This window comes from Pseudoliparis swirei, chromosome 23, assembly GCF_029220125.1.
Source record: "Pseudoliparis swirei isolate HS2019 ecotype Mariana Trench chromosome 23, NWPU_hadal_v1, whole genome shotgun sequence".
NCBI lineage: Eukaryota > Metazoa > Chordata > Actinopteri > Perciformes > Liparidae > Pseudoliparis > Pseudoliparis swirei.
Genome location: NC_079410.1, coordinates 3861152 through 3885304, shown reverse-complemented (window position 1 = coordinate 3885304; position 24153 = coordinate 3861152). Strand labels below are relative to the sequence as shown.

At 49.9% G+C, this 24153-nt stretch overlaps 2 protein-coding genes across 7 annotated transcripts; one reads left to right on the top strand and one right to left on the bottom strand.

Moving 5' to 3' along the window:
• The first annotated feature begins 1417 nt into the window (after window positions 1-1417).
• Window positions 1418-3710, top strand: b9d1 (B9 protein domain 1). The gene is made up of 7 exons (XM_056406619.1): window positions 1418-1550; window positions 1722-1790; window positions 2037-2148; window positions 2276-2372; window positions 2474-2536; window positions 2822-2889; window positions 3395-3710. Exons 1-7 carry the CDS (start codon window positions 1488-1490, stop codon window positions 3550-3552), a joined length of 630 nt encoding a protein of 209 aa, XP_056262594.1. The 5' UTR covers window positions 1418-1487; the 3' UTR covers window positions 3553-3710.
• On the bottom strand, window positions 2899-23712 carry epn2 (epsin 2). Of its 6 annotated transcripts, XR_008830602.1 has the most exons (12): window positions 23488-23712; window positions 17746-18443; window positions 16393-16547; window positions 10341-10510; window positions 9156-9260; window positions 8888-9023; window positions 8326-8478; window positions 8105-8134; window positions 6987-7199; window positions 6649-6883; window positions 4620-5457; window positions 2899-3518 (listed from the first exon to the last, which is right to left on the bottom strand). XR_008830602.1 is itself a non-coding variant. In XM_056406614.1 (11 exons), exons 2-11 carry the CDS (start codon window positions 18174-18176, stop codon window positions 5370-5372), a joined length of 1716 nt encoding a protein of 571 aa, XP_056262589.1. In that variant the 5' UTR covers window positions 18177-18443; window positions 23488-23712; the 3' UTR covers window positions 3788-5369. The 6 variants fall into 6 exon arrangements, 5 of the variants coding, with proteins under 5 accessions (XP_056262589.1, XP_056262592.1, XP_056262591.1 ...); XM_056406614.1 differs by lacking the exon at window positions 2899-3518 and having other exon boundaries at window positions 3788-5457; XM_056406617.1 differs by lacking the exon at window positions 2899-3518 and having other exon boundaries at window positions 3788-5457; window positions 6834-6883.
• Window positions 23713-24153: the final 441 nt, after the last annotated feature.

Sequence of the window (24153 nt, the reverse complement as noted above, 5' to 3'; positions counted from 1 at the left end):
TCGTCCAGGGGGCCTGTAGCCTCCAAATGGTCCTTCAGAATAAAATGTGAAAGTGTTTGTGGGCTTCTGTTTGGAAATGTACGTATGCATTCTTTCATAATTAGAGTTTTCAGGTGAAAGTCCAGAGAGAATGACACCCGGCCCGTCTGCAGCGGCCGGAAACGGACTCTAAATCCATCTGCTTGGCAGCGAGGAGCCGACCCGCGGGGATGGAAGAGGAGGGTAAAACAAAGGAGGTCAGGAAGAAGAAGAAAGAGGGACGGGAAGGACGTGGGAGGAGCAGAGGAGACAGGTGAAGGAAGAAGAGGGAGGAACGTTGTGGTAGTGAGGAGGAGGAGGAGGAGGAGGAGGAGGAGGAGGAGGAGGAGGAGGAAATAGCCGTGACGTCGGGGAGATGCTGGCGAGAGGAGAGAAAAAAAGCAACGGGGAGTCGATTATGAAGATGAAAACGAGGTTTCTTGCAGGAGAGAGGTGGAGAAACAAAAAGACACAACATTGGCAGGTGGACAGGGGGGAGGGGCCGGGGGAGGAGAGGAAAAGTGATGGGGTCGTTATGCAAGCAGAAAAAATGAAAAATAAAGATTGGAGGAAGAGGGGGATACAGAAAAGAGAGAGATGAGAGAGGGGGGATGAGGGAGTCAAAGGGGGGTCGAAAGGAGGAAGAGGAGGAGGATAGAATCAGGGAGAGGTGTCACGTAATCAATTACATATTTACATGAAAGTCATTTATTCCCTGAAATGCCGGTAGAGACGAGTGAAGATGTCCAACAACATTGAACTTAAATTAATTTTAAAAAACGTTGCAAGCTTTGAGGAAAGCAAATGAAGACGGAGGATGGAAAGAGAGCTGCAGCTTGGGCGGAAATAAAAGGTCAGACACTCCGGGGTCCGGGGAGGGGCTCGCTGCTGTGTGACAGCGGTGTGTGTGTGTGTGTGTGTGTGTGTGTGTGTGTGTGTGTGTGTGTGTGTGTGTGTGTGTGTGTGTGTGTGTGTGTGTGTGTGTAATCAAGCTGCTCGAAAAAGTTAATTACCGACGTCGCCTCCTAATCACCCGGAAGTGAGACCTTCGTCACAGACTTCGTCACAGACTTCATCACAGACTTCATCACAGACTTCATCACAGACTTCATCACAGACTTCATCACAGAACTTATAAAACACCCTGTATGTCAGTTGTATATATTCAGAACTGTATATAATAACAAACTTGTGTACGACGTGTACAATATGACATGAGACCGGACACTAAACTCAGTGGACTGTGTTTGCTCGCTACACTGCCGCCATCTTGTGGACTATTTCGCCCCCGGTGCGGCACTTCCGTTCGACTTGAGCCTCGCAGGTTGCCGTCGGGGAACAGCAACCGTTGCCGTGGCAACAGAAAGGGCTTGGGCGGTCCTGTGAGCTGCGCATGCGCAGCAGCGCGGTTCTTCTTAAAACGTAAAGTAATGGCGCCGTGAACCTCCGGGTTGCTGACTGAAGCCGCGATGGCGACGAGCAACCCGTCCGTGTTTCTTCTCACGGTTAACGGACAAATCGAGGGAGCAAACGTGAGTCTGTGCTTCCGGGTGTTAGCCTAGCCTAGCAGCTAGCTTCAACTGCCTTAGCAACGCTTAGCAACGCGTAGCAACAGTTAACGTAAACAGGTTATCGCCGCGGCTCTGTTCTGGTGTGAGTCTCGTTACTTCCGGTTGTGAAGGTGATGTTGTTGTGTGTTTCAGTTTCCAGAGTATGACAACTTGTACTGCAAATACTGTTTCGTCTACGGCCACGACTGGGCTCCCACCTCGGTGAGTAGCCTCTTTGTGTTTTAAAAGGCTAACGTAAAGTGACGTAAAGTCTATAATAAATAATTAGTACTTATTCTAAAATTTTGAATTTAAGTAAATAAACTACAATTTATTCCCAAATGGTTGGGAAAATAATTCTCATATCGTTCAGACGACATAGATTTTTTTTTAGAATACAATCTGCTAAAGAAGAGTTGAACACCTGTCTGGTTCTGACCTTTCTTCCCGTTTCCTGTCTCTCTGTAGGGGCTGGAGGAGGGCATCACTCAAATAACATGCAAAGGCAGCCAGTCTCCTCACAAATTAATATGGAACTTCCCACTGGAGACGACGTTTAAGAGCACAAACCCCTCCGGATGTGAGACACACACACACACACACACACACACACACACCTGTCTCCTTAATCCATATATTGACGCACATGCCTAACGCTCTAATGAGGGACCTTTTAGAAATCATTAGACGTCTCTTTGGTTCCCCAGGGCCTCAGCTGGTGCTGAGTGTGTACGGTCCAGATGTGTTTGGCAACGACGTGGTCAGAGGCTACGGAGCGACGCACATCCCCATCACGCCCGGACAGTCCGTATTCACCTCCTCCGCGGATCTACTTCTTCTTCCATCCGGAGGTGAAGTGTCGTTGCGTTTAGAAGTGACTGGGTTCTTGTTTCATTTCTTCTCAGACACAAACGAACCGTCCCCATGTTTGTTCCCGAGCCCACCTGGAGACTGCAGAAATTCACCAGGTACGATGTGTTCAGTCGTCTTGTTGGTCATCATCACAGCCTCCACGTGGTATTCCTGCTGCTGGCATCACTGTTTTGGGAGAAAAGCACACACACACACACACACACACACAAAAGGTATTCACGACAGTGTTAGAGGCCAAGGTGCACATCTGGACCTTTTTAAAATGTCAATGAGAGCAGTTTGATGTGGGTGCTGCTCTCCTGCTCATCCACTCTTAGTTGTTATTCCACATACATTACCACTAGAGGACTAATGTCTCTCTCTCTCTCTCTCTCTCTCAGCTGGCTGATGGGGCGACGCCCAGAGTACACAGACCCTAAAGTCGTGGCCCAGGGTGAAGGCAGAGAAGGTTTGTGGAGCGTTTCTCACTCTGTATTTTATTTTTTTACATTACAAGTCACATTTGGTTAACATTTTTATTGTTTTATTTTAACTAGTGCAGAATAATAAACATTTCTGTAAATGTGCCAGTTATTATTATTGTAATTATTATTTTTCATCTGTAGTCTAGAGGCGGACGTCATAAAACAAACCTAAAAACAAACGATTACATATACAATGTGTGTACAGTATTTACTCTAAAGGGTGCACAAACAACGAATCGTGAGAAGTGAATATACTCTTAGACGTTGTCAAATACTAACGAGACATGCAACAAGAACTCACACATTCAAAACAGACAAAGCAAATAAAAAAAGACAATAAAAACATCCATTTTGTGTTTTAAAAATGTTTTTAAACTGCATCTTATTGAGGCAGATGTTTCTAAAAATGAGTTTTAATAACACAATGAGGTTCAAGTTGTTTCCAGAGTCTCTTGACGTTGTCGTGTCCCATCTCCTCTCCTCCTGCAGTGACGCGGGTTCGATCCCAAGGCTTCGTCACCGTCTCCTTCCACATCATCACGAAGGACACCAGGAAGCTGGGCTACGACACCGGCCCGTCGGGCGCCGCCGACACGGCGCCGGCCGCATCCGGCTGGTCGGCAGAGGAACAGCCAATCAACACGTAGTAACACGAGAGGATGCTTTTACTTTGAAAGGACAGAGCGACAGTCGTGGTCCATCGTAAAGAACAGTGACTCCTTTTTTTTATAGCAAATTAAATGTATTTTAATGAGATTTTTTAGATTTACTCTATTTTTTAAAAATAAATACCCTCTGAATTGTTCACGTTTTGAGTTTATTGAGCTTCTCTCAAGTTGTTGGTCCACTTGGGTAAAAGAAGCACACAAAAGGAGTCCGTGCTGGAGTGACGGAGCCGGAGTGATACACTTTTATTTTATTTTGGAACCAACCACAGTCGCCCGTTTGTTTAGATGACGTTAAAAAATACCACGGTGTACTTTTTCCTACAAAAAAAACCAACCCCATTACACAGAATAATAAAAAAGGTATACAGAGGAACAGTATGTTACAATAGTACAAATGATAAATTATATTATACAGTTATAATGCCAACAGGTTGAGCACGTAGCCGATAAAAAGAAAAGCCGCCTGCTCCCGGTATTATGAGAAGGGTTAATAGACATGAACGGGTTAAAGAGGCTGTTTATGCAGATGAACACATGAATACACGCAGGCTGCTGCCATTTCATTGCATCCATAACGACCTTTTAGAGGTCAGAAGGTCAGGCCGCAGTGGAACCGAAGCCGACGAGAGTGACGCGTCGTGGTGGCGTTTCAATAAACAAAAGACTTTATTAGCAAATCGAAACCCCAAAAAAAAAAAATCAAACGTCGACTTTTTTTTTTTTTACTTTTTCCAACTCCAAATTTTTGCATATATTTAGTTGAGATTAAAAATGTCTGCTGGTCTGCATGTTAAGTGTCGCATCCATTCATTCCGGACCCCCCGCCGAAAGCATAAAAGTCATCATCATCTTTTAAAATCATACACACGGTTGGAGCTGCCCCTCCTTTTGCCTGAGAGAAATGAAGGTCTGTGTTTAGTGGAAACACAGAGGGTCCCGCGGCGGAGCTGTCTTACCACAGCAGCCCAGGAGGGGGCGCCAACTCACACCCACAAGGAAATAAACACCCCGTCCGCAGAACACTGGCAGTGATACACAGAACCCACCAGGAGAGCACGTGACCCGCGGAGAAGAACCCATCGGCTCCATTTCATCGAGACGACACTCGGCCAACGGCAACACTTTCCTCCATCGATCCCGAACCGACTGTAAAATATCTCTGAAATATAAAACGCTCATAACAATGAATCCATAAACAGAAGAAGAAAACGTCAGTGAAGTGCGACCCTACGCTTCAAACTACTCAAAGTACGACACTCTCCGAAATCACAGTCGCTTTGGTGACAGTTGTGCTTCTGAGAGACGAGGATGACATCCCATAGGGTGGAAAAACAAAATACAATGACAGAAAAGAGAGAGAGAGAGAGAGAGAGAGAGGATGGTGCACGGCTCTGGATTTACATCTGAGTAAATAACAAAAAAACAAAAAAGTCACAAACTGCTGTTTACACGACACGTCTCGCTGTTGTTTGCTGTGTGTGTGTGTGTGTGTGTGTGTGTGTGTGTGTGTGTGTGTGTGTGTCCACCAGGTGATGTTCTTGTGGGTAGATTAGCCGCAGTAAATCCCCTCGGGAGATGAACTCTCTTCACGACGCCGAGCGGCCGACGTGCTCTTGAAACCGCAGCAACACTCCTCGATGTGTGGATACACACACACACACACACAACGCGCACACACACACACACACACACACTCTTAAGGCTGCAGACGTCTACATTATCCCCCCGTTTTGACTTTTTAAACATTTTTCCACTTAAATGAGTGAGAAATGAAAACTAAATCATGAAGACGCTTATTAAAAGTACACTTGGAAGCTAAACGTATCTCTCATGCAAAGTGCGCGCGCACACACACACACACACAACCCACCCTTCCCTTTGATCCTAGAAACAAACAAACAAAAAACAAAAAAAGTCCCATGATGCATCACTGCATCCTCATGTTCAGATAGCAGAATACTGATGACATCACAGCTCACGTCTCTTTGAACACACAATGGGGGGGGGCGGGGTAGTGACGTTACAGTAACATGTGGCTGTTAGTACGTGAGCAGTAACAGTGCACGAGCGCACGCACACACACACACACGCAGAACATTGCGGTTACGCATCTTTTCAACCCCTAGGACAAGGAGGGGGGGGGGGAGACCCCTTTGTGATAAGTGTTCATTGTTAGTCCCGTGACCCCTGGAGGTCAAAGTTCACGTGGAAGGTCGAGGAAAGGGGGCGGGGCAAAGTCCAAGTTTAACTGACAGGAAGTGACCAGACGGCTGAGTGGGAAGGGGAAGGGGGAAGGGTGAGCCCGACGGTCGCTGGCAGAAAGAAAAGAAGACATGTTTGTGCAAAATCCCTGCTTGGTAACACACACACACACACACACACACGTTCACAAACGAGAGTATAAACACATCTGACCATCTCTCATCCGTACTCCAGTGTGTATAAGTAAAACCCACTGGAATATACACAGTGTAAAAGTACTGAGATGTGCACACACACACACACACACACACACACACTGGCTGACAGGGCTTATAAAAGATTAGCTCTCGTGAAGAGATAAGATCCTGGCGTTGGTACGGTCGGACTGTCTCGTCACTCCACCACAGAAGAAGAAGAAAACGAGCAGTCCGAAAGGGGAAGGAGTGAGGAAGAGGAGGTGTGGAGTGGACCCGAGGAGGAGGAGGAGACAATGGCTCCCGTCCCGCCTCTGAAGGGGGGGGGTGGGGGGGGACTGTAAACGCCGCCGCTACTCCGCAGGTCTGATGAAGACGCTGACATCATCGTCATCGTCTTCGTCGTCGGGTCAGTACGGAACACACAGGACTAGGCAGCTTGTAGCACTGAGACACAGAGGGAGGAGCATGTTAAGGGAGAGGAGGAGGGGGGGGAGGAGGAGGAGGAGGGGGGTCAGGTGGGACTACGACCTGGTGGCCAGGAGTTGGTTATAAATGGGATACGACTTCCTCTTGTTCATTTTGAAGCTTCTTAAAGGAGCCAAAGTGGAAGAGAGAGAGAGAGAGAGGGGGGGGTTACTCCTGGGGTAAGTCGCCCCCCCTCCCCCCCCCTCCTCACAACAGGAAGGGGTTGGTGGTCCCGCCGGCCGCCGCCCCCCCGGCCTGTGGCTGCATGCTCATCAGGGGCTGTGGGAGGGACATGCCCATGCCGGGCGGCAGCGAGGCGGCGTCCGCGGCGCCGAAGCCGGAGGGCATGGGGCTGACCCGCATCTGGTTGAGGGTGGGCGGCGCCGGCTGGCTCACTTGGAAGGGGTTGGCGTGGGCCGCCGCCGCCACGGCTGCAGCGGAGCCGCCTGGACAAACGACAAGGAGGAAGGTGATGAGGACTTCTCTCCGCCTCTCTGAATTGTATTCTCTCCACATTTAAAGTCTTCCTCGCTCGTCTTCCTCGCCTACCTGTCGACAACAGGAACGGGTTGACGACGGGCGGCGGCTGGGCCGGCTTGGTGACCAGGGAGTCCAGGTTGACCAGCGCGGCGTTGGGGCCCAGGAAGGACTCGGGGGTCTTCCTGGTGGGGTTGTTGAAGCCGGGCAGCGGGTCAAAGAGGTCCAGGCTGCCGCTGCTGGCGAGGCTGGCCTGCGAGAGGATCGAGGCCCCGCCCACATCGCCTGGGGGGGGGGGAACAAAACGGCAGTTGTGTTGATAAGAAGAACCGAACACAGACACAACAAACACGTCTCCGGTCCAGACGTGTGCAGACTGAGGACTCGAGGCCGGCGTGTGAGAGCGCCGTTTGTGTTTGCGATAGCGAACGAAAGAACGCGCTGAAGGTCAAACGGAGACCAAAGGAATGGCGCCGACGCAATGAAATGATCAGAGGGTGCGTGTCATGCGGAGACACGTTCGTGACACCGAGAGGGAAACCGCGAGAGCTTCGTGGTAAAGGTCAGCCGGTGCGGGGGGGGGGGGGGTCACGCCCCCCCGAAATCCTGTAGATTCAAACTGCGTCCTGAAGGTCGTTCTCCTCCCGCCCCGTGGCGACTCGGCGGGATCGAGAGGGGTTCGAGTCGACGACCGGGAGCGAGTTGACACACACACACACACACACACACACACACAATAAGCGAGCCCTGAGCCCAGCGGCCCAAACCTGAAGGTCGTAAGAGCGTCGCGGCGGTTATCTTTGTGAGGGCTCATCTCCCATGATGCATCACACCGCAGAGGACCCGACCGGAGAGAACCGGTACGATTACACCGCTTCATACGACTACGGCAACATCTGATCGCGTTGGTGATGGTGTGTGTTTGTAGTCAGGCCTGGTGATGTTTACATAAGACACGGTGTGTGTGTGTGTGTGTGTGTGTGTGTGTGTGTGTGTGTGTGCCCCCGCAAGGATATAATATCTGCAGACGGGCATAATGTCAGACACCGAGGTGGGGGAGGGGGGTGGAGGGAACACAACAGAGAGTCCGTGTCATTAGAGAGAGACGAAGACGAGGGGGTGAGTACCAGTGGGGACAGAGGAGGAAAAGCGCAGGCTGTCAAACTCTGAGAAGTCCTCTTTAGACGTACCGTTGGATGCATTGAACAGGTCAAAGTTACCTGGATGGGGACAACACACACACACACACACACACACACACATGGAATGAGTATGCATGAAACACTTTTGGAGAGACGTGAACACGATAAGCAAAGTGAAAGGATGCGGATGGAGGATGTTGTGATGCCTGTGGACTAAACTGAAACTCCTCCTCCTCCTCCCCCCCCCCCCCCCCCCCCCCGATGGTCACCTGTGTTGGAGGTCTTGGGCTGGGTGGAGGCGGAGCCCCAGGGGTCGGCGGCAGGAGTGGAGTTCGACGCCCAGGGATCACTGCTCTTCATGGGCGGGACCGAGGGATTGGCCCCCCACGGGTCCACTGGGGAGGCCGGCTTAGGAGCAGACCCTGGGGAGAGGTTCAGGGTCGGGGAGGAGGGGGAGAGAGGAGGAGGAGGAGGAGGAGGGAGGAGGGGGAGAGAGGAGGAGGAGGAGGAGGAGGAGGAATGCCAAAACATAGAGAGGAGGAAGACAAAGGAAGATAAGATAAGTGGTTCAAACTGCTCATCTTCACTTCCCTTTCAACATTTCCAACTCCCTCCCACAGCCTCCTCCCCCCCGTCTCCTTGTCCGTCCACCCTCCTTTCCTTCCCTCCTTCCCTCCCCTGCAGTAATGCCGCCGAGCCAGCGGAGCGGCATTCCTGCTCCGCAAAAGGCCTCAGGTGGATGACGGCACGCCTCAGAGCCGCGACTCTCCTCTGTGACCGGCGTCCCGTGTGTCTCCGTGTCATGTGACCTCCTCGTCCCCGAGCGCGTACCGTAGGAGTGCCAGGGGTCCGCCGGGGCGGCGGCGGTGCCACCGGCAGCGCGCCCAGCGCCCCAGGGGTCGGCGCTGGCGCCGGCACTGGGACTGGGCTCCGGGACGTTCATCAGGTCCATCAGAGAGGACTGAGGCTGGGAACAGGAGATAGGAGACGGAGGAAGTGAAGGAGACAAAAGAGGGATGAGGACGAATGGGACGAGAGGAGGAAACGATGAGGACGAGCAGCGAGTCGGGCGGATTGATGGTGAAGTGAGAGTTTCTACCTCTCTCTTCTTCTTGGACAGCTTTCCTGATTCTGGTCCTCCTTTCTTACTCTCCTCCAGGGCCATCTGGAGCCGCAGGTCATCCCCTCTGCGGACGCGATCCTCCTACACACACACACACACACACACAGTATCAGCAACACGTATGAAAATTCTCTCCTTACTTCAACTATAATTCTAATAACATCGCAGGGTTCATACACATGTTGACTAATGGATTTCCATGACCTTTAACCAGATTTCCATGACCAAACATGATGTGAAATCTCAGTGTGTACATGAATGAGAGACAATAGTTTGATTGAAAGAATAAATATTCTAATCAAACCGTGTAAATGAACATATGAATATAACAAATTTCCATTTCCAATTTTTTTTTCAAGGACTTTTCCAGGCCTGGAAATAATCATTTTTAAATTCCAGGACTTTTCCAGGTTTTCCGTGACCGTGCGAACCCTGGCATTGTGACTTTTATTGATGGGGAAATTCTTCTCTGCGTTTGACCCATCGGTCGTTATGAAGGAGCGGTGGCCGGGGGTTCAGTGCCTTGCTCAAGGACACTTCGCCGTGCGACTAATGGGGGAGAGCGGGGATCGAACCGGCTACCTTGTGGTTACGGGACGACCGCTCTCATTACATCACACGTCATTTAGCAGACGCTTTTATCCAAAGCGACTTACAATAAGTGCATCAACCTAGAGGACAAACTAAGAACAACAAGAATACAGAAAGTAACATTTCTTTAAGATAGTCGAACTACAAAAGTACCACAATAAGAGCCATTTAAGTGCCACTGAAGTGCTACTCTCAGGGTTCTTACACATTTTGACCGATGGATTTCCAGGACTTTAAACCAAATGTCCACGACCAAACTGAAATCTCGGTATAATCATGAAAAATGTAGTTATATTTTGAGCGTCTTTCTTTAAAAAACATATTAATTATTTCAAACTCGGCGTAAATTAAAATGTGATAACACATTTCCATGACTTTTCCCAAACTTTTATGATTTAAGTTTTTTCCATGACTTTTCCAGGCCTGGAAATGAACATTTTAAAATTCCGTGACTTTTCCAGGTTTTCCATGACCGTACGAACCCTGTAATCTGTGTTTTAATCCAGGTATAAAGACGTGTTTTTGTGCTCCCCCCCTCCCCGCAGGTGTCATGCAGCGGCGTGCCGGTACCTGCTCCGCCGCCTCTCGGCTCATGGCCAGAGCCAGCTGCAGCTGCAGCTCCTCCTCCCCGCTGGTCTGGGGTCGGGCCTGCTCCAGCTCGGAGCCCGCGTTGGGAGACGTGGCTGACAAGACACATGCAGAGCCCGTGTTAACGCCGCTGCCCCGCAGAGAGCCCGCCGCTGGAAAGTACGGGTGTTAATACGCCGAAAGAAATCATACAGAGACAAACATGTGAATTGCATTGGTACTGTATGGATCACAGGGGTCAAACACAAGGCCCGCGGGCTGAATCAGGGCCGCCGCATCGCTTAACGTGGCCCCTGGCGGCTTTAAAGACCGATCACTTTTTCTTAAAGAAATTGAAGAAAGATATCCCGTGCTTTTATTTTGAAGGTTTAAGATTAATGGATTTATGTTGTAATATTAGAGACATTTTCTCATGTACAATATTTCTAAACTCAAATAAACAATCATCACATGCAAAAAGAGTTATTTAACGATATGCTGGAGGAGTTTATAAAGTGTTTCCGGCCCTTTAAGAGGGCGGCCATGATGCTGATTTGGCCCACGGTGAACGTGAGTTTGACACCCCTGGTGTGTGTGTGTGTGTGTGTGTGTGTGTTCCATGAGTCTATAAGAGGTGACAGTTCCATTCAGTTCATTGGATCACACCATGTGGGCCACGCGTGTCTTTTGAGTTCTCTAAAGCGGGGCCTCGTGCCGTTTCCGTGGTAACCGTGGCGCGGTGACATCGCTCGGTCTCTTCGCCGCTTGTATTCTCGGGGCGCCTAACTTAAGACGATCTGAGCAGCTGTTCACACACACACACACACACACACACACACACACACACACACACACACACACACACACACACACACACACACACACACACACACACACACACACACACACACACACACACACACACACACACACACACACACACACACACACACACACACACACACACACACACACATTACTAAGAGTACGCATTGAAACAAATGCTCGAAAGACACAAAACAACAACAACACAGATCCGACCCGTGGGGTTTCCCTGTTTGACACCATGAACTTTGAGGAGCGTCCTCCCGCGTCTCACAGATGTCTCCACATGTTTCCACGGTGACGTTCTCTCTCCACGGCTCAGCGGCGCTTCCTCCAAACGTCTGCCAACTCAATACTTCATCGTTGGTGCACAACAACAACAACAACACACTCGGAGCGTGGCGATGAAGCGACAGCGTCACAGCTGCAGCTCCTACAGACTGAATTAGCTGCTCCCGTCTCCTCTCCTCCCTCCTTGACTCCTTGCTCCCTTCTCATCAGGGTTCTTACAAATGTTGAACAATGGATTTCCAGGACTTTTCCAGAACTTTTCCAGGACTTTAAACCAAATTTCCAACTGGAATCTCGGGATAAACATAAACAATTTAGAAAATGTTGCGTCTTGATTGCGTACGCCGGCTTACATTTTGAGCGTCTTTCTTTAAAAAAAACATTAATTATTTCAAACTTGGGGTAAATCAACATGTGATTATAAAAAATGTCCATGACTTTTCCAAAACTTTTGTGATTCAAGTTTTTTTCCGCGTTTTTCCAGGCCTGGAAATGACCATTTTAAAATGCCGTGACTTTTCCAGGTTGTCCATGACCGTACGAACCCCGTCTCGTCTCCTTTTCCACGTCACTCTGCGTCTCCGGGGGAAAGTGACAAGAGGAATGAGGAGGAGGAGGGGTGAAGGTGCCTTGAATAGAGAGTGAATAGAACCCTTCACAGAGACAATAAAACCCTGAGATAGAGCCGGAAGGTTAAATATGCTTTATGATAATAAACGAGTAAATTCACCGCGACCGGCGTGACCTCCGACCTCCCGGAGGATTGTTTAAGATCATTTTAAAAGACAAAGTGTCACGTTTGCCGATGTCTTCCGTTAATACGTTTCCCTCTGACTCTCTGCAAAGACAAAGGTCGCTATGACAACCGCCGTTTATCTTTACCACGAAGCCACCACGGACTAAACTTCTTCTTTTTTTTAAGAAGCGAATCAGAAAGACAAAATAAACAAAAGTCAAAGCCAACTACAACACACCGGCCTGTCGCCCGCCACTGTGGGAACGCACCATACACGTACACACACACACACACACACCTCGGAGAAAAGAAAAATGCAGTTAAACGTGTTCTGGTTCATTCCTCTACCGTGTGTGTGTGTGTGTGTGTGTGTGTGTGTGTGGCTGATTTACGTGGCGATAATGACACCGAGGGGTTGAATCCCGGGGCGTCGACCAGACGCGGCTTCTGAACCTTTCGGGACGAGGGCTGTGAGAATACTTTATGCGTTAGAATAAAAGGTGTGAACACGTCGGTCTGCTCCGCGAGGCGTAGCCGATGTGCCCTTGAGCAAGACACGCAGCCCTGAGCTGCTCCCGTAGCTCTGTCTACGGGGGCCGACTGGGACGAGATTGTAAGCTTTGGATAAAAGCGTCAGCTAAAATAAATGTGATGCAGAAAAAAGAAAAATATATCTCGGTTTCGCCCCGACCCGAAAATCAGAAACGCTTTGAGGAAGATCGTCTCTTTGAAATGACGCAGCTGAGAGGTAATAATCAATAAAATACCAGTGAAGCAGAACATGAGGTGAGGAAGTTCAAGAAGTGGACCAGTGAGGCTCTGGAGGATCTACGGGCGTGCTTGGACTGTACTGACTGGGATGTCTTCAGGACTGCTACCAACAGCCTGGATGAGTACACAGAGGCTGTAACTTCCTACATCAGCTTCTGTGAGGACAGCTGTATTCCATCCAGCTCCAGGGTGAGTTATAACAACGACAAACCCTGGTTCACAGCGGAGCTCAGGAAGCTAAGACTGCAGAAGGACCAGGCATTCAGGAGTGGGGACAAGGACCTGTACACAGAGTCAAAATACAGGTTTAGCAAGGCGGTGAGAGATGCTAAACGACTGTACTCTGAGAAACTGCAACAGCAGCTCTCAGCAAACGACTCTGCTTCTGTCTGGAGAGGCTCAGGCAGATCACCAACTACAGGCCCAAATCACCCCACTCCATGAACAATGTGCTTCTGGCAGACGAGCTCAATGAGTTCTACTGCCGCTTTGAAAGACAATGGAGCAGTCCTGAGACAATCCCCCACAGCCCCATCAACAAGCCACAGACCATCAGCCCACCCTCCCCCATCAGGGGCTCACACCTCTGGAGCACCCTCCATCAACTCAGCGACGACCCTCGTCATCCTGGAGAGAGCTGTCAACAGGCTGTTCAAAAGCAGAACCCCGCAAAGCAGCGGGCCCGGACTCCGCCTCCCCTCCACCCTGAAGCACTGTGCTGACCAGCTGTCTCCGTGTTCACCGACATCTTCAACACCTCCTGGAGACATGCCACGTCCAGCCTGCTTCAAGGCCTCCACCATCATCCCGTCCCCAAAACCCAAGATCACAGGACTCAATGACTACAGGCCCGTCGCCTGACCTCTGTGGTCATGAAGTCCTTTGAACGCTTGGTCCTGTCACACCTCAAGACCATCACCGACCCACTCCTGGACCCCCTGCAGTTCGCCTACAGAGCCAACAGGTCTGCAGACGATGCAGTCAACATGGCCCTTCACTACATCCTCCAGCATCTGGACTCCCAGGAACCTACGCCAGGATCCTGTTTGTGGACTTCAGCTCTGCTTTCAATACAATCATCCCGTCCCTGCTGCAGGACAAGCTCTCCCAGCTGCACGTGCCCGACTCCACCTGCAGGTGGATCACAGACTTCCTGACCGACAGGAAGCAGCACGTGAGGCTGGGGAAACACGTCTCAGGCTCCCGGACCACCAGCACAGGTTCCCCAAGGCTGTGTTCTTTCCCTCTGCTGTTCTCCCTGTACACCAACAGCTGCACCTCCAGTCACCAGTCCGTCAAGCTCCTAAAGTTCATGGATGACACCACCCTCATTGGGCTCATCTCTGGTGGGGACGAGACCGCCTACAGGTGGGAGACTGACCACCTGGTGACCTGGTGCAGCCAGAACAACCTGGAGCTCAACGCTCTAAAGACAGTGGAGATGGTTGTGGATTTCAGGAGGAATGCAGCCCCACCCGCCCCTCTCATCCTGTGTGACTCTCCCGTCGACGCTGTGGAGTCCTTCCGCTTCCTGGGCTCCATCATCACCCAGGACCTCAAGTGGGAGCTGAACATCGGCTCCATCTCCAAGAAGGCCCAGCAGAGGATGTTCTTCCTGAGGCAGCTGAGGAAATTCAACCTGCCAGGGAGAATGATGGTACAGTTCTACACGGCCATCGTTGAGTCCATCATCTGCTCCTCCATCACCGTCTGGCACCCTGCAGCCACAGCCAAAGACAAGTGCAGGCTGCAGAGCATCATCCGCCGGCCGAGAGGGTTATCGGCTGCAATCTGCCTTCCTCCAGGTCCTGTTCACTTCCAGGTCACTGAAGCGGGCCAGAAAGATTGTCGCTGACCCTCCCACCCTGGACACTCCTGTTCGAGTCCCTCCTCGGGAGGAGGCTGCGTCCATCAGGACAAAGACCACCCGCCACACCAAAAGTTTTTCCGTCGGCAGTCGGGCTCATCAATGGAACCCGGACTGACTGACTGTCACCCCAGGACTACCACCTCTTCTTCCACCTTCCTCTCTCCTCCTTCTTCCCGCTCCTTCCTCTTCCTCCTCCTCCTCTTCCTCCCACTCTCATCCCTCCTCCTTCTTCTTCCCTCCTCCACACACGTCACTTTAACATGCACTTTAACTTGAGGCCTCCTCCACACACATGCCACTTTATTTGCATGCACTTTAACTTAAACACACGCCACGCGTAACATACACTTTTAACTAAAACACACCACTTGAAGCACACACCCAAACACTTTCACATTATTTGTTGTCTTTCTGTCGTGTTGATTGTTGTTTGTTTGTCATGTCCAAATGTTGCACCTTCCACCAAAAAAAATTCCTCGTTTGTGTAAACATTCCTGGCAATAAAACTGTTTCTGATTCTGATTCTGATTCTGATGAGACACGTTTGGCACATTTTGGCATCGTTTGTAAGATTTAAACACAATATATTACTTATATATTACTTGTGTTTTATTGTATATTTTTCATCTAGACTCCTCTATACGTTCCTATTCACACCAGATTGACAGATTTGAGCCAATTGGTTAAACATGTGTTCATAATGCTGAGGTATCGGCGAATAATACGTGTGGAATCTGTGCCGAATGCTCAAAATTATGTCACATTGATCCTCTGATTATGCTGCTGTGTGTGTGTATGTGTGTGTGTGTGTGGAAAGTGTATTCTTCTAACACTTTCGAGGCGTTAAATCGAGGACATTTAAAGTTTCCCCGACCTTTGTGGGAAGCACCCGTCAAGAGGATGAGGGACAACGGTGGTGCTCAACACACACACACACGTGTTCGCTCGGAGGAACTAAAACTGCTGAATCAACAGGCGGTGCTCCTTAAAAGAAATTCACGATTTTAACCTTTTACACAGAACATTAACGGCCTCGCTGAACTAGCAAGAAAGAAAACTTCACGGGAAAACTACATTCTTGGAATATACTCGGGGTTTTGTCAACACACACACAGGTGGAGATGTGTGTGTGTGTTGACATATTAAAGCCTTGATCAAGCACATGTCAGACGGAGGTCGTTCTAGGTCAACACCAACCGTTCCTGGAACACAAGCCCGACATGCGTCGTCGCACACAGAGACCAGACGCTCCTCTTCCCGTTGCTGGTGTATTAATGGAAGGCCAGTCTGGTTTCACTTTCCACCATGCATCTCCTCCTCCTCCTCTTCATCATCCCAAGTCTCTCCCTCCTCACTGTGCCCCTGGAGGAGCGAGCGTATCGTGGAGAAGAGGAGCAGATTCCTCTGTCATGTGGATGATAGGGGGGCGGAGGAGGGGGCGGGGGGGGGGGGGGGAGACGGACTCTGCTTCCTCTTCTGTGTGTGTGTGTGTGCTGAGGAATGCAGCCCGACTGCGAGCCCGAGACAGAACACGGGGGGGCCGAGCGGCGCCGCATACTCACAGCCGTGGTAGGAGGCCGGCGAGCCCTCCGACCGGCCGTACTCCTCGCTGTAGGAGGTGGAGAGGTTGGGCTGAGACGAGCCGCGGCCGAAGCCCATCTGGCTGCTGCCCGTGGAAACCTGGGCCATCCGCTCCTTGGTCTTCAGCGCCTGAGACCTGGAGAGAGGACGACACGGTTAGAGAGGAACACGGCGTAGGACCGGGGCGCCGGACTCGGGACGCGAGTCTTTGTGAGCACGGGGTCGAGGAAGAAGGAAAGGGCAACGGGAAGGAAAGAGAATGAGATTCATTCAAGAAAACAGCCTGAGAATCGAGCTTTTCAACAGTTTCCAGTCCAAAACGCCAGAGAAGAAGCATTATAGGAATTATACATGCTGCCAAACCAACGAGGAAGCACAGCGAGGAAGCATGAGGAAGCATAGCGAGGAAGCATGAGGAAGCATGAGGAAGCATGAGGAAGCATAGCGAGGAAGCATGAGTAAGCATGAGGAAGCATAGCGAGGAAGCATGAGGTAGCATGAGGAAGCATAGCGAGGAAGCATAGCGAGGAAGCACAGCGAGGAAGCATGAGGAAGCATTGCAAGGAAGCACAGCGAGGAAGCACAGCGAGGAAGCATGAGGAGGAAGCATGAGGAAGCACAGCGAGGAAGCATGAGGAAGCATAGCGAGGAAGCATGAGGAAGCATAGCGAGGAAGCATGAGGAAGCATAGCGAGGAAGCATGAGGAAGCATGAGGAAGCATGAGGAAGCATGAGGAAGCATGAGGAAGCATGAGGAAGCACAGCGAGGAAGCATGAGGAAGCATAGCGAGGAAGCATGAGGAAGCACAGCGAGGAAGCATGAGGAAGCATGAGGAAGCACAGCGAGGAAGCATGAGGAAGCATGAGGCATGAGGAAGCATAGCGAGGAAGCATGAGGAAGCATAGCGAGGAAGCATGAGGAAGCACAGCGAGGAAGCATGAGGAAGCACAGCGAGGAAGCATGAGGAAGCACAGCGAGGAAGCATGAGGAAGCATGAGGAAGCACAGCGAGGAAGCATGAGGAAGCACAGCGAGGAAGCATGAGGAAGCACAGCGAGGAAGCAGAACGAGGAGGCGCAGCGAGGAAGCACAGCGAGGAAGCACAGCGAGGAAGCATGAGGAAGCACAGCGAGGAAGCATGAGGAAGCACAGCGAGGAAGCAGAACGAGGAAGCAGAACGAGGAAGCGCAGCGAGGAAGCAGAACGAGGAGGCGCAGCGAGGAAGCACAGCGAGGAAGCATGAGTAAGCACAGCGAGGAAGCATGAGGAAGCAGAACGAGAAAGCACAGCGAGGAAGCATGAGGAAGCATGAGGAAGCACAGCCCCCCCCTCACCTCTCCCCCTTGAGCCGCTCCTCGTCCTTCAGCAGCACCACCAGCTGCTTGCTCTTCTCCCGGACGTTGATGCCCTGGTCCTTCCCGTCGCGGTCGATGAACTGGAAGTCCTTCAGCGTCTGGATGGCGAAGATGTTCTCCTTGCACTGCAGCGCCACGCGCTCGGAGCCCGTCTTGATCAGGTAGTCGAGCAGCGTGAGCGCCTTGTACACGTGGCGCCAGTTCTTGCCGTGGTCGTTGAGCCGCTTCCAGATCATGCTCATGATCTCGCTGAAGGCGACCACGTTGTACGTGAGGTCGGCGATCTCGGTCATGAGCGAGGACGACGGGCCCCACGGGTCGTTGGACGTGGCCTCGCGCACCTTCTTCTCGGCGTCCGAGTAGTTGTTCACCATGTTCTTCATCTGGCGGCGGATGGTGGAGCTCGGCATGGCGGCGGCGGCGGGGGGCCGATTACAGACGGGTGGAAATGTGTGTGTGTGTGTGTGTGTGTGTGCTCTTCAGGTGAAGTGTGTGTCCTTTTCTCAAGGCACGACGGTGGCGGAGGGGACGTGTGAATCTTCTAGTGTGTGTGTGTGTGTGTGTGTATTATGAGGCTTCTCCAGGCCAGTGCAGTGTTCCTGAGTCCTCCAGAGCGCCGTCTGTTAAAACCATCTCCAGACGCACGGTGCCGGCTGCACACATGACCGCGCCATCACCTGGGACACACACACACACACACACACACACACACACACAACAGGTTAGCGGCAGGAGGAGGAGGAGGAGGAGGAGGAGGAGGGAGACGTGGGGGGAAATGAACAGAAGAGGAACGAGGAACTTGTTGCTGCAGCCAAAACCGTGTCATCGTCACGTTTCTCGAGACGCGGTTAACGAGAAAACTTATTTTCATGAAAGAGACGTCGCAGTAAAAACTTGAATTTGTATTTTAGACACCGACTATGAAGACATCCGATCAGGTCTCATCGGATGTTCTTTCTTAAATGTGTTGAAGTTGTGATTTCCACCTCTAGACAAGAAGCCTGCGAGTCGTATTCAGAGGAGCGGCTGTAGTTTCCCTTATGAAACGAGACAAAACAGGTTTCAGACTTTAAACGCTTAGATAAGACATTTCCATTCGCTGACAGAGAACCTGCCGCCGCCGCCTCCTCCTCATGCAGGGTCTGTGCGGTTTAACGGTGTGTGCATGTATATATAAATACATAAGTAAATATATATATAAATATATATATATTGAATATAAATATATATAAATATATACATATAATAAATATATATAAATAAATATATATAAATATATTGAATATAAATATATAAATAAATATATGTATATATAAATAAATAAATATATAGGATAATAATGCCCCGAGTCCCAGTGGTCCAATGTCTCAGAGAGCTCTACAACGATCTACCTAGAGTTGTTGTTGTTGTTGTCTTTGAGGATAAATGCCCCAAATCTGAGGCTGCGCCGATCGACCAGCCACCGAACTAACCCGACCATATTTATTCTGAATAGTTCCATCGTTGGTCTCAATACCGATATGAGCCCGATCGACATTTGTGTAGATCTCCTCATTTAAAGACTGAAGATGAGTAAATAAAATAAATAACGCCATGAGAAACAGACGGCAAAATAAAGTCAGCAGCACCTGGCTGCTACATGCATTCCCCCCCAAAAAGGAAACTTCTGCAGAGACCTGCAGACACAAACTAGTTCATCAAAACCGGATCCAACGCGTTGCCGACTACATGTCAGACCGATCGGAGGGTTTTTGCTGTGAAGCGTTGCCAGAGCAACATGTGAGGGACGAGCGCGCCTCCACCCTTTGGTGGGCGGCGGAGGAGAGGAACCATTTCCAGTCTGAAGATGACAGGAGTGACTGATGACTCCTCTGTTCTGTTTCTACCGGAGCAGCAGCTGGTCATCACTTCCTGACACACACACACACACACACACACACACAGGAATGGAAAGTGTGTGTACACCTACACGTCTAATAACGGATGCAAACGGACCACAGCAGATCTCCTCAGACTACGACATTTATTTATCCACACACCATTTCCTGGGCGTGCAAACACACACACCCACACACACACACTAATCCCCCGCTAGTCATGCACATCAAATAAAAAAATGTACAAATTGTAGTGTTTCTGTCATAAATAGCAGCGTGTATATATATTTGGTGCCCGCTGTGTCGGTGGGGAGACCCGGGATGACTTCTCCTATTCAGTAATGTGATCCGTGCAGCGGCGTGCCCCGCCGCCCGGCGAACAGAGAGGGCGAGTGTTGAGCGCGATCAGCAGTCGGAGCGGCCTCCCCGCCGAACGCAACACTTCAAATGGTAAAAACATGAATATATATATATATAAATACAAGTAGCGAGTTGTATTTGTAGTTCGTCTCAGGGAGCATCCTCTGCCTAGCGAGGGGGAGAGAGTGTGTGTGTTGGGTGTCAACTTGGCACACCCCCTAAATGTACAAAACACAAATGAAATGTGATTCCTGTGGAGCCCCCCGCCCCCCCCCCCCCCCCCCGCATGAATGCAGCTCAGACCTTAATGACACATCTGCTGCTATGATCACCGTATTCACCAATGGGAGACAGGAGGAAGAGAGGAGAGTCTGTCCGGTCCCCCCCCACCCCCCCGGAACAACCCCCCACCGCCTTCCTTCAGCCCTTCTGTGTCACACACACACACACACACACACACACACACACACACACACACACACACACACACACACACACACACACACACACACACACACACACACACACACACACACACACACACACACACACACACACACACACACACACACCTATAATATCTATTGATTTCCTCCCAAGTCTCCGGTCCGTCTGTCACACATGGAGGCTGAAGAAATTAGAGAAGAGATTAACAAAACTGGCTAAACAACGGCATCCGTCCCCTTCCCGTCATTCACAATAATACTCGTTATAATTCAATTATGAATTTATGTTTTTGTTCCTTAATATTATTGACGTTGACATCGAGTCGTCGCGTTTGTGTCGATGCTCTCGACCGTTAATGCGTAGAGATGGACAGATCTGTAGCGTCACAATTTAAGGCAGACATTTTTTTTTTCAATAGGCAAAAGAGAAACGACCTCGGAGATACACGTCGTTGCAGAACATCAACCGCGTAATCTCCGGTGGATTAAGACGATACAGGTACGCTCACCGCTGCATGCAAAGTCATTCAAAGTCATGCAAAGTAAGCCTAACTGTGGGATCCAGTGTTAACCAAATAAGATCACAACATAACTAATAACGTTATTACGATCCTGACGCGCCTCTAGTCTTGTTAGCCACAACAAAAAGAAATCAAATGTGATGTAATGTTTACAATTAAAAAAAATAAACTTTTAAAGTAGCTGCAGAAAAATAAAAGCGCATAAAGCCGGTGGATCATTTTTAATCCGACGTGAAAAAGAAAAGCGATCCAACAATCTCAACGACTCATATCTGTGAAACCCTTCGAGCAGCAATACTCCCTCTGTATTAGAAAGTGAATAAAAAGGGGATTAAACGCAATTATTTTAAGGATATAATGAATGCATTGTGTTGTATTCACAACCGGGAACAATAAGACCTGATCTGCAGGACTCTTATTCTGACGGGTCACTTTCTGATCCTGTTTGTTGCTTCCTGTCGGCCAATAGAAACGCCCGATCGCACTCGTTTAAAAACACTGGCAGCTCACAGCGTAGCGAGTGACGGGCCTACACACGAACGACAGAGCGCACACACACACACACACACACACACACAGTGGACGACGGAAACTATTCAAATTCACTCATCACATTGGGGTCTGTGGGAAAGCATGAATCTGGCTGAGCAGAGGGCTCTCGTGTGTTGATTTCAAAGTGTTGCCTGGCGAAAAAAAATATATATAATAGAGATTGGGGACGCCATGACATACAGGTAAATGTGTGGATGCTGGACGTCTGACGCAGGAACTCAAGCAGCCAAATCCGTTGTGCGTGTGCGCCGGTATCTGGGTGTGTCGCAGGTAAAGCCAGGTGAACTGTGATTAGTTGAGAACAGGTCCACCTCGCCAGGCCCACGCAAACGGGAGCAAAGCTGACCCGTCTGGAAATAGAAGGCTTGCACAACCAGGTGCCTACATGTGGGACAATATCCGTGTGTGTGTGTGTGTGTGTGTTAAGAAAGAGAGAGAGGGGGCGAGAGAGGGAGGGAAGTGTGTGCAACAGCGTGACGTAAAGTTATCCAGGCAGAGAGAGAGAGAGAGCGAGAGAGAGCGAGAGAGAGCGAGAGAGAGAGAACCTTGTTGCACCACATGTCCTGTCATGCCACAACCTGAGGGACAGTGTAGTTCAATATAGTTATTTATGTCTTATTATTATTATCTTTTTGAATTGTATATTGTTTGTGTTGCTGTGCCAATAAAGTCTATTGAATTTGATAGAGAGAGAGAGAGAGAGAGAGAGATCTACCCCCCCCCCCCTTTTCTTTTGTCATCCTCTCTGACCGCCTGGGAGACAAAGCCAAGTCAGGGAGGGGGGGGCGGTGACGATGCATCTGTCACTCACTGTGACTGACATGTCACCATGACAATAGACCAAGCCCCGCCCCTTTCTCTCTTTCTCAGGCCACGTTCACGGGAGCTCAGAATTCAAAGCGAACACCTCAACACCAGCGTCTCCGACTCCACCGACGAAAATAAATAAATTGTCTTGCATAAGAGTTCATTCCTCCCTCCCTCCCGATCTACCTGTGAACCTGTCTAGCCAGCTACCTCCCTCTCTCCCTCCCTCCCTCCCTCCCTCGTTAGCCGATAGGAAACGGAGTCGAGTAAACAGACAGCGCCCACACTGGGAAGAATTTTCCGAGAAATATCTAGCGTTAAATATACAAGAAGGTGACGTTTGTTTTACCGTCATGGCTCCCACTACTATGATCTCATTCAGAAACCTCGGCCTTCACTATAAACTTACGTCACGTCGACATAGGACAACAACACAATGAAGTTACTCCTACAGAAAACAAATAAACAAACAAAAGGAAGAAGGGAGAAAAAGGACAGAAATCACTGCGTTTCATTTAGTGGATGTGATTGATATAGCGCGCGAGCTAATGCAGCGTTAGCCGACCTGAGAGCGGTTAGGTGTTTCATTGATTCACTTCTAATGCCCTCGTTGAATTGCGACATAATTCTTGGTTTTGCGCAACGTCACTTTTGAAACCAGTCAGCTCGTTACCAACGGTTACCGCTAACCGTTAGCGAGTTGAGCGCGAGCTAGCTAGCAAACGAACGTTAACTCGCTGATTTCAGTTCACTCAACTCGGGCCGGACAACTTAAAAGTGTGTTTTATTCAATATTAAGTCTCACTATTTTTATATTCGTGCTCGATAAACACAAACACCAACCGTTATTTAAAGTTAACCTTAGCTTAAAGAGAAAAAGAAAGTTGTATCGAAGCTAGCACCGCTTTGGATGCCAGATGTGGTTTTAACGGACACATTGAACGGTTGAACCGGACGCTTTTCCGTTCATTACATCCGCGAATAAACCCGAAACTATTCGGCGGTTGGTCTTTCTGCGTCAAAACGTACGAAAACTAGCGTTGCTAGCCTACGCTAGCTGGCGGTGCTTTAAGCTAGCGGCGCAGACGGAGACATCACCGGAGGACCCGCAAAACAAAACAACTCCTCCTGTCTTCAAAAAGCCGACATTCAACTTACCACAGCACCGCGTCGGGCGAACGATGCGTGGGCTTCAACCGTTAATCCTGAGGTGTGGGCCCATACACGGGGGTTTCGTTAAATCCAACCGGGGAGGAGAGGGGGGAGAACCAAATCAAGACGGAGTACTTGTATTATTATTTTTTATTTCCCCCCCGGAGCTTGTTGCGCCTCCGTCGAGCTAAGTGTTGCTAACGCTGAGCCAGCTGAAGCTACACGTATCTCCTCCTCCAGAACATGGCGGGCGGAGAGGGAGGCGGAGGAGGAGGAGGAGGGGAGGGAGGAAGCCGGGGAAGGGTGTGACCAAGGCGGGGAGAACGACCGACCCTTCGCCCCCCTCCCACACGGAATGCCTTGTCATGTCGCCCGGTCATGAATGTGTAGATACCGAGTCCCCCATCGTGATAATTCACTTATCTGATCCCCTTCAACAGCACATGCAACAGGGTGGGCCCTGTTTCTGGGTCGATAGAACACAGCACAGTGCTGGTGACTCCCACTGACATTGAACCCCCCACGGAACAATTGATATTTTCTTTATTAAAATACACCTGCCAGTTTTAATTTTATAATATATACTTGTTTCAAAGAACTCTTTTCTGGTTGGTTTTCTTTACCATATTTATCTTTAAATTATTATTTTTATTTTGTTATTCTATGTCTATG

Excerpts from the sequence above, each read along its gene's own strand:
- b9d1 (XM_056406619.1), top strand. The coding sequence starts at position 1,488 with ATGGCGACGAGCAACCCGTCCGTGTTTCTTCTCACGGTTAACGGACAA. Across the intron at positions 2,537-2,821 it reads AGACTGCAGAAATTCACCAG|CTGGCTGATGGGGCGACGCC; the intron begins GTACGATGTGTT and ends TCTCTCTCTCAG. Across the intron at positions 2,890-3,394 it reads CCAGGGTGAAGGCAGAGAAG|TGACGCGGGTTCGATCCCAA; the intron begins GTTTGTGGAGCG and ends CTCCTCCTGCAG.
- epn2 (XM_056406614.1), bottom strand. The coding sequence starts at position 18,176 with ATGCCGAGCTCCACCATCCGCCGCCAGATGAAGAACATGGTGAACAAC. Across the intron at positions 9,024-9,155 it reads TGTCCAAGAAGAAGAGAGAG|CCTCAGTCCTCTCTGATGGA; the intron begins GTAGAAACTCTC and ends TCCTGTTCCCAG. Across the intron at positions 8,479-8,887 it reads GGACCCCTGGCACTCCTACG|GGTCTGCTCCTAAGCCGGCC; the intron begins GTACGCGCTCGG and ends ACCTCTCCCCAG.